The sequence below is a fragment of the Doryrhamphus excisus genome, linkage group LG12, assembly GCF_037039965.1.
Source record: "Doryrhamphus excisus strain RoL-2023G ecotype Guam linkage group LG12, RoL_Dexc_Guam_v1.1, whole genome shotgun sequence".
In the NCBI taxonomy this organism is placed as follows: Eukaryota; Metazoa; Chordata; class Actinopteri; order Syngnathiformes; family Syngnathidae; genus Doryrhamphus; species Doryrhamphus excisus.
Genome location: NC_136368.1, coordinates 19,754,516 through 19,764,627, shown reverse-complemented (window position 1 = coordinate 19,764,627; position 10,112 = coordinate 19,754,516). Strand labels below are relative to the sequence as shown.

Genomic DNA, 10,112 nt, shown 5'->3' with positions numbered 1-10,112 from the left:
ACGAGCGAAGACTCGGCGCTAAAAGTTACGGAGTTAGCAGCGTCACCATGCATGCCCATATGTTTTATCATAGTTACGTTTTTAAGGTTTTCACTTTCAAATCGTTTATTTATCCCCAGAGGGGCAATTTTAAAAAAAAAGTGTTTTTTTACGATTATAGTGGTTGACTTCTTTTTACACTTTTTTCATGCATGAGGCTCATTTGTGGTCCAAATTTGTTTATTTTTAAAGTTAGGTGTTTGATATTATTTTGTTTTGTTGAGGTCCTGGCGTCCATGTTGGAAGTATGCTTGTCTGTCAGTGAACGCATCATGGCTTTTAAGTGATGGGGTTGCAAGGCAGATGACATTTTAGCAACATTTGCGCTGAGGTAGAGTATGGTTGCTTTATTCAAAGTGCAGGAAGACCCATTTACTGAAAAGACTTGCAAACACAACAAGAGAAAGAGAAGCAGGCACAATAAGTAGAGATACTCTTAGCCTCGTCATTTTGAAAATAATGCCAAGATAGCTAAACAGGATAATGAAAGTCACCATTAATTTAGTGCACGGGCATAAATAAATTCAATATGTGCACTCTTTAAAGCACCGCCACAGGATTGAAGCCCCCCAAGAGGCCCCAGAGAGCACATACATTATAACACAGCAAAGTGCGATCAATCAACAGTCACGCTATCAATAAAGGCACAGCCCCGCGGTCTGTTTTAAACTCGAGTGCATCGAATGCAGCATCCGAACAAACAATTCCCGAAGTACAGCGAAATAAATAAATATTCCCGCAAGGGCTTGGTCTGTAACGGCGAGCGCGGAGGAGGTCAAAGCTACTCTCCAAAGTGTCAGAGCGACGTCTCAAAGACGACACCGACATCCTTGAGGCGGCGCGAGTCTCCCAGTCGCCGTTTGTTCACGTGAACCTGCAAGCATATCAGGCGGAAAAAAAAGCGCTGTCAAGGAATACAAGAACAGGCGGCGCAATCTGACCTGAGATCTGTTAGCCGCCAGATTTATGGCAGCTGCAGTCAGCGCCAGTCGAAGGGATTTGTCAGCCGCTCAAGCATGCAAAAGTGGCTTACTTAGCGGGGAAAATGTTTGCTTGTGGAGGAAATTGGATAATACGCCGACTGTTTGTCCAGGGAGTGCGGCGTCTGTTCACCACATCCAGTTGGGAATGCTTGAATTCCTGATACAAATTGTCATGGACGCTGTTGTCTGGTCTTGTGGAAATTTAGGCGGATTATTAAAAAAATACAGCAGATCCGCTGAAACTGTTAAAATTTTAAATGTATTTCTATGAATATGTTTATCCTCACGGTATGGTTTTATTTCATTTGATTATCATCAATCATCAGTACAATTGAACGCATCACATAATCAGTTCCCAGTTCCACATGTCCAAAAGGAGTAGGAAGAAGCAAAGCTTATTAAATCCTACCCCTCCATTTGGTACTTTTACAATCAGTAATTGTTACATTTGTTCACTTCCTGCTTTCCTAATATAGTTTTAAGTTTTTTTAAGGCAAACAAAAACCTATTTGGTGCCTGGGTGCATTCGTTTTCTACTGCTTATCCTCACAAGGGGGTGCTGGAGCCTATCCCAGCCAATCACAGGGCACATATAGACAAACAACCATTCACACTCACATTCATACCTATGGACAATTTGGAGTCGCTAATTAACCTAGCATGTTTTTTGGAATGTGGGAGGAAACCGGAGTACCCGGAGAAAACCCACGCATGCACGGGGAGAACATGCAAACTCCACACAGAGATGGCCGAGGGTGGAATTGAACTCGAGTCTCCTAGCTGTGTGGCCTTAGGGCATGGACTCTGATTCTTTTGAGAAGAAGTCCAACACTCTAGAAGTGGATTTTCCTCACACGGGGGTGCTGGAGCCTATCCCAGCTGTCGAGGTACACCCTGGACTGGTGGCCAGCCAATCACAGGGCACATATAGACAAACAACCATTCACACTCACATTCATACCTATGGACAATTTGGAGTCGCTAATTAACCTAGCATGTTTTTGGAATGTGGGAGGAAACCGGAGTACTCGGAGAAAACCCACAGGGAGAACATGCAAACTCCACACAGAGATGCCCGAGGGTGGAATTGAACCCTGGTCTCCTAGCTGTGAGGTCTGCGCGCTAACCACTAGTCCGCCGTGCCGCCCCAAAGTCCACGTATGTTATGGAAATCAACACATGGAGATATAGCGTGTGATAGAGATGAAAATCATGCCTGTTAGCATGAACTTTTGTCTTTGCTGGCTTTTTTTCGCCCATTTTTGCCGATAGAAAAGCAGCCCACATGCCGCACTTTGCACACCACTGGTCTATAATAGTGTCCCAACTGTAAAGGAACCATGATCCATCCTGCATGGATGCTGTGTTTGGATACCAGGACACATACTGTACTTACTGGACCAGTGGTTAGCGCGCAGGCCACACAGCTTGGAAACCCGAGTTCAATTCCACCCTCGGCCATCTCTGTGTGGAGTTTGCATGTTCTCCCTGTTTTTTTTCCCGGTTTCCTCCCACATTCCCAAAACATGCTAGGTTAATTAGCGACTCCAAATTGTCCATAGGTATGAATGTGAGTGTGAATGGTTGTTTGTCTATATGTGCCCTGTGATTGGCTGGCAACCAGTCCAGGGTGTACGCCGACTCACGCCCGAAGACAGCTGGGATAGGCTCCAGCACATCCCGCGACCCTCGTGAGGAAAAGCGGTAGAAAATGAATGAATGTGGACTTTGCGGTATATAATATTAATAATAATATAATATTATCCGTGCGGAGTAGCTTCCGTTTGACCCATTTTTTTTTCGACTCTTTCTCCAAGAAAAACATCCATCTTTCAACGTAACACAGAGCTTAACTTTTCACACCAAGAACAGAATGTCATTCACCCATCGTGGGGAAGAAAAAGCGGCAAACGGGAAGTCCACACCGTGTGATATCCGACGTGCCCTGAGAGCCTCTTTGAACACGGACAAAAAGAGCAAGAGCTTGATATCAGATTATTGAACGTATATAAACTTGACTGACAACTATAGAAACTTGTCACACAACATTTCAGCATTTAATAAGTGGCGCCGGACTGTAATCTGATGAAAAGGGGGCGAAGCGTCCGACAATACGGAAAGGAAAAACGGGAACGGCTGTAACAATACGTCCCCTCCCAGTGCACCAAATAATAGCAAGTGTGCTGACTCTTTCAAATCCACTATTTTACTCATTTCACTCCTCTGGCTGAGGAGAGATGGAGTTGTGCTGATAAACTTGTGCGGCGGGACACAGAGAGAAAATGAAATGATGCCCACTTTTTCTTATTGGACAAAAGGCGTGTTTGAAGTTGCAATGCCGTATCTGCGCTCCCAGACTGATGCACGTAGAATGGAATTGAACAATGACTATAGCAGGGACTCTTATCGCTTGTCAGTGTCCGAGGGGGAAATACATCACAAATGAATTTCACAGGGAAAAATATGGACATTCTCTATTACAGTAATCCCCATAGAGAGTTTATACCCGAATCGTGATGAAGTTAAACTCAATATTTAAGAGAAAAGCTGATATATATTTTTATTTTCAGACATGCGTCATCTTTTAAAATGATCTGAAAATGATGTGAGTGAGGAAAAGGAGGCTTTCTAGATCAAATCAGGATTAAATCTACAAAGAACCACCGTATCTTCAATCGTGAAGGACCATCCTATGCTTGAAAAAATGTCAAAAATTCTTTTAATTTAATATGATCCATGAGTCAAAATAATTTATTAGAGTTATTTTTGTATCGTAACGGCGGTATCGTGACTGTACGCTTTTGTGGATAATTATAGGTTATCACATGGTTTGTCTGGTATCAGACCAGGTATCATGCCCCCAAGTCTCAGTATCAGCCCGAAACCGAACACTTATTATCACATACTATTTAATCATGAGCTTATTATTATTATTATTATTATTATTATTATTATTATTATTTAAATAACCAAAACAAACGCTGTGTTCACGCTTGTGCGCTGTTCTTCAAATAATACTGTAGTATGTGATAACATATTTTATCACATACTACAGTATTAATTGTCCCTGTACCATAGAAACCGCCCATGAATGATACGGGAAAAGGCCGAAATGATACTGTGTCAAAGCCCAGGGCAGTGATACTGATAAAATATAGAGTTTAACCATGTCCAGTATCAGTATCAGAGCGCGCTGCTCTGGTATCGTGCCCGTGAAACAACCAATCAGAGAACAGCGCACGAGTGCTTAGTGCCTAGTGTTTCTCCAGTCACCAAAAAACCCAAACTTGATTAATGGAACTTTAATTTTCAGACATTGATAAGATAAGACTGTTGATAAGATATTATTGTTGAAATATTTTTGCAATTATTGTGTTTACACTGTTTAGATATAATACATGTAATAAACTGAACATTTTCTGGAAACAAATTTGTCTTTTGATTAAATAGTACGTGATAATAAGCTCATGATTAAATAGTATGTGATAATAAGATCATCACATGGTTTGTCTGGTATCAGGCCCAGTATCATGCCCCCAAGTGTCAGTATCAGCCCGAGACCGAAGGTACTGGCACACTTATTATCATACTATTTAATCATGAGCTTATTATTATTATTTAAATAAACCAAAACAAACACTTTGTGTTCACGCTCGTGCGCTGTTCTCTGATTGGTTGTTTCACGGGCTGATACTGGACATGGTTAAAGTCTATATTTTATCAGTATCACTGCCCTGGGGCTTTGACACAGTATCATTCATGGGCGGTTTCTAGGGTACAGGGCCAATTAATACTGTAGTATGTGATACAATATGGTACGGTATTGAGTTTTCTGTGCACCTGTTTGGCCGTGTGGAGCAGCGAGGCAGCTTCTGCTGGGCCAGTCTGTTGGACCATCTGATAGAAGAGCCCCTCCTTGTTCTGGAGCAGCGTGTAAGGCTCATCGTACTCCTGGACCTTGCCCGCATCCAGAACCTGCAATCATAATTTATCTTCTGTTACCATCTATGTATTTTACAGACAGATTGGCATCTTTGCTGGCTGGATTTATTATTAATAATAGTAATAATAATACATTTTATTTGTATAGTGCTTTTCAAAATACTCAAAGACACTTTACAGAAAAATGGAGTAGAATAAAAACAAGTAAACAGAGTAAAAGATACGTTAAAATACAACATTAATTTGTAAACTTGAACCAGTCATGATGTGCTATATATATCACTATATTGACACTTACTATGGTACCCATTATGGCATTGGATGCTCATATCACCTCCTACTAAATTAAATTAAATTAAATTAAATTAAATTAAATTAAATTAAATTAAATTAAATTAAATTAAATTAAATTAAATTAAATTAAATTAAATTAAATTTAAATTTAAATTTAAATTTAAATTTAAATTTAAATTTAAATTTAAATTTAAATTTAAATTTAAATTAAAATTAAAATTAAAATTAAAATTAAAATTAAAATTTTAATTTAAATTTAAATTATGCATCACATTAAATTTAAATTTAAATTTAAATTTAAATTTAAATTTAAATTTAAATTATGCATCACATTAAATTTAAATTTAAATTTAAATTTAAATTTAAATTAAATTAAATTAAATTGGAAAGCAGGAAGTGAACAAATATAACAGTTACTGATTGTAAAAGTACCAGATGGAGGGGTAGGATTTAATAAGCTTTGCTTCTTCCTACTCCTTTTGGACATGTGGAACTGTGAACTGATTATGTGATGCATTCAATTGTAATCTGATGCATGTTCAAATGAAATAAAACCATTACCATTACCAATTCTGCAAAAATGAGTGGGCCAAAATTCCTCCACAGTGCTGTAGTACACTTCATTTAAAACCTGCATTTTGTGTTCAGTTGTGTTGTCATTGACGAAGATTTAAATTTGTTTCATAATCCGAAACCTTTAAGTGTGCAAAAACAAAGAAATCAGTAAGGTAACATATTAATAAGTAACATAAATAATGCCCATTCAAACAGTTTACATTTTTCAAAGATTAAACCCTTCAGAATGTTTTCCTTTAATTATTATAAAGTTCAGTAAGAAAGGGAGCTAGCATTCTCTTTCTCAGGTGGCATTTAACTCTTCCAAGGTTCCATGCCAATCTGGGGGCATTTAACACAAGCCGAAGTGTGAATCCGTCCCAGCTGCTCGGTATTTGTTTTTTTTTCTGCGTGGCCCTCCCGGTGACGGGAGCGACGCCAGGTCACGCCCGGCACTTCATAGACTCTTGACAAATGGTGCCACAAACAGCGCTAATTGGCACCTCTGCAGGCAGTAGCAGGAAAGGGCCAAAGATCAAGTGGCACAAGAGAACAGATTCAATGAGAGGAAACCCTGTGAGTGGAAAGGCAGTCCAGCTGTTGCTAAAAGAGTTGTGGGTGGTTTTTTGCTGCAGGTATTCTTTGTCAAAATCCAGGAAATTGTGCATTGCAAATAATGTATGAGAAGCTTTTTGTATTGCGTTTTTACCTGTTAAAAGCACACAATGCAGTGGTACCGTTTCCTTGTTTCCTAACCTACCAGGATTCGGTCACAGTCAATGATGGTGTTGAGCCTGTGAGCGATGGTTAGCACGGTACAGTCTTGAAACTTGTACCGGATCGTCTGCTGGATCAGGCTGTCGGTTCTAAAGTGGCACAGAACACAAGAGCTGAGAACAAAACACTCCTAAAGTTGCTCGGGGTGGGGATTGGACGCGGCACACTACGATGGCTCGGCAGGTATGCTAGGAGGAAGACGCCGCGCAGAAAATAATTGGCCATACTTTCAGATGAAGTTAGAGGTTATTATTATTATTATTATTATTATTATTATTATTATTATTATTATTATTATTATTATTATTATTATTATTATTATTATTATTATTATTGTTGTTGTTGTTGTTGTTGTTGTCTTTTTTCTTCCTCTTTCTTCTCCTCTTCCTCTTCCTCCTCTTCCTATTCTTCCTCTTTCTTCTTCCTCTTTCTTCTCCTCTTCCTCTTCCTACTCCTCTTCCTCTTCCTTCTCCTCTTCCTCTTCCTTCTCCTCTTCCTCTTCTCCTCTTCCTCTTTCTTCTCCTCTTCCTCTTCCACCTCTTTCTTCTTCCTCTTTCTTCTCCTCTTCCTCTTCCTCTTCTCCTCTTCCTCTTTCTTCTCCTCTTCCTCTTCCTTCTCCTCTTCCTTCTCCTCTTCCTCTTCCTTCTCCTCTTCCTTCTCCTCTTCCTCTTTCTTCTCCTCTTCCTCTTTCTTCTCCTCTTCCTCTTCCTCCATCTTTCTTCTTCCTCTTTCTTCTCCTCTTCCTCTTCCTCTTCTCCTCTTCCTCTTTCTTCTCCTCTTCCTCTTTCTTCTCCTCTTCCTCTTCCTCCTCTTCCTATTCTTCCTCTTTCTTCTTCCTCTTTCTTCTCCTCTTCCTCTTCCTTCTCCTCTTCCTCTTCCTTCTCCTCTTCCTCTTCTCCTCTTCCTCTTTCTTCTCCTCTTCCTCTTTCTTCTCCTCTTCCTCTTCCACCTCTTTCTTCTTCCTCTTTCTTCTCCTCTTCCTCTTCCTCTTCTCCTCTTCCTCTTTCTTCTCCTCTTCCTCTTCCTTCTCCTCTTCCTCTTCCTTCTCCTCTTCCTCTTCCTTCTCCTCTTCCTCTTTCTTCTCCTCTTCCTCTTCCTCCTCTTTCTTCTTCCTCTTTCTTCTCCTCTTCCTCTTCCTCTTCTCCTCTTCCTCTTTCTTCTCCTCTTCCTCTTCCTTCTCCTCTTCCTCTTCTCCTCTTCCTCTTTCTTCTCCTCTTCCTCTTCCTCTTTCTTCTCCTCTTCCTCTTCCTTCTCCTCTTCCTCTTCTCCTCTTCCTCCTCCTCTTCTTTTTCCTCTTCCTCCTCTTCCTCTTTCTTCTCCTCTTCCTCTTTCTTCTTCTCTTCCTCTTCCTCTTCCTTCTCCTCTTCCTCTTCTTCTTCCTCTTCCTCTTCTTCTCCTCTTCCTCTTTCTTCTCCTCTTCCTCTTCCTCCTCTTATTCCCATTCCCATTCTCATTCCCATTCTCATTCTCATTCTCATTCTTATTCATTCATTTTCTACCACTTATCCTCACGAGGGTCGCGGGGGTGCTGGAGCCTATCCCAGCTGTCTTTGGGCGAGAGGCGGGGTACACCCTGGACTGGTGGCCAGCCAATCACAGGGCACATATAGACAAACAACCATTCACACTCACATTCATACCTATGGACAATTTGGAGTGGCTAATTAACCTAGCATGTTTTTGGAATGTGGGAGGAAACCGGAGTACCCGGAGAAAACCCACGCATGCACGGGGAGAACATGCAAACTCCACACAGAGATACCCGAGGGTGGAATTGAACCCTGGTCTCCTAACCACTCAACCGCCGTGCCGCCCCTTATTATTATTATTATTATTCTATCCCACTGGAGGACACATTGAATTCATGGACGTCTACAGCTGCAGAACACATGTCACAGTTTTGTTATTAAAAAGTTACTCAGTTTTCAAATTAATTAATCATGATTAATCACTATTTCCTACAATGTGTGCAATACGCTAATTTTTGCTGTATTTTATAAACAGAACGACGAATCACAGGATGCAGTTACACATTACGGCTGCACTGGTTACCACTCGCGCCTCACAGCCAGGAGACCCAAGTTCAATTCCACCACCGGCCATCTCTGTGTGGCGTTTGCATGTTGAAAGTAAACTCCTCTGACCTTGGGTCCACATTGGCCGTGGCCTCATCGATGACAAGGATGCGGTTTTTCCGCAGGATGGCCCTGGCGAGGCACACCAGCTGCCTCTGGCCCATGCTGAAGTTGGAGCCTGACTCGGTCAGCACGGTGTCCAACTTATTGGGCAGTTCCTCCACCACGGCCTTCAACTGCACCTGCGGAGAGGGGAGCGCAGAGCCCCAACCCTTCATTACTCCTGCATAAAGGCCTCCCGTGGAGATGTCTTTAAAGACCCATCCAAACACACCCATTAACCGCCTGGCACAATGCAAGGCCGGGTCCACTGATGACCTTGGCCAGTGCTCTCTTGTGGCCAGCCCTCTAGCTTTAATCCAGGCCACCAAACCCATTCAGTCGCAGGACCAGGAGCTGAAGCCCTTCACTGTGGGGGGAGCCTTCATCCTGATTGGCCTGACTGCCCAAACACATCCCCCAGCACTTTCAATGCTTCCCAGTTACAAGCCGCACATTGAGCTGGGCCCCATAGCCCTAATGGGATTTCCCCCCATGACTTGTGGCGAGCAGGGAGGCTGAATGGCAGCATTGTACGGGGGGACAGAGGGATCCCCCCCTGGGCCGGCAAGGGGGAATCATTCAGAGCCGGGCTGAAGTACCTCTTGGAGTGCATTCCACAGGTCCTCATCTGTGTGCTGCCTGAAAGGGTCCAGATTCTTCCTCATGGTGCCCGTGAAGAGAACTGGGTCCTGTGGATAGATGGATATAGAAAGAGAAGGCCGTGGCCGGTAAAGATAATGACAAGGGCTAAAATGTATGAAAGGGTTAAGACAGGCTTTATGGAGCGCATCTAGGAAATGTGCTCGGGGAAAAGGTGCTCACAAAGGACTTGATACACTCGGGAGTCCCATTCAGCACTTTGGCCGACTATGCTTCCCCGAGTTGATCTTTTATTTTAAGACAAAAAGCCCTCGTACAAAGGCTGAGAATGGAGTACAATAGATTCCGTAGAGTTGCAAAATTAGTAAAGATTAGTGATAACCATCTCCAAATGTACGACAGTCAAGTGCATCTGTGACAGGACGCCTCAAACAGGTAAACCACCCTTAAATGAGGGCTGTTATTACAATGTGACAGCGACAACCAGCATCTCAACCAGCGTCAATACAGTAGAGGGCACATGGATTCGTTTAGGGGCAACATTTTGGAGAACATTCATTCATCTTCAGCTGTCTTTGAGCGAGAGGTGGGGTACACCCTGGACTGGTGGCCAGCCAATCACAGAGCACATATAAACAAACAACCATTCACACTCACATTCATACCTATGGACAATTTGGAGTCGCTAATTAACCTAGCATGTTTTTGGAATGTGGGAGGAAACCGGAGTACCCGGAGAAAACCC

At 42.2% G+C, this 10,112-nt stretch overlaps 1 protein-coding gene across 3 annotated transcripts in view; it reads right to left on the bottom strand.

The window, feature by feature from the left end:
- Positions 1–371: 371 nt before the first annotated feature.
- Positions 372–10,112, bottom strand: part of LOC131136286 (ATP-binding cassette sub-family C member 4-like) — a 46,642-nt gene continuing 36,901 nt past the window's right edge. For 2 of the 3 annotated variants that reach the window (XM_058082974.2, XM_078794988.1), the window contains 5 exons: positions 9,367–9,456; positions 8,735–8,907; positions 6,574–6,679; positions 4,863–4,997; positions 372–913 (listed from right to left, as the gene is read on the bottom strand). In XM_058082974.2, the coding sequence (XP_057938957.2) occupies positions 836–913; positions 4,863–4,997; positions 6,574–6,679; positions 8,735–8,907; positions 9,367–9,456 (582 nt within the window). In that variant the 3' untranslated portion in view covers positions 372–835. The remainder of the gene's footprint in view (positions 914–4,862; positions 4,998–6,573; positions 6,680–8,734; positions 8,908–9,366; positions 9,457–10,112) is intronic. The other variant, XM_078794987.1, reaches the window with a different exon arrangement.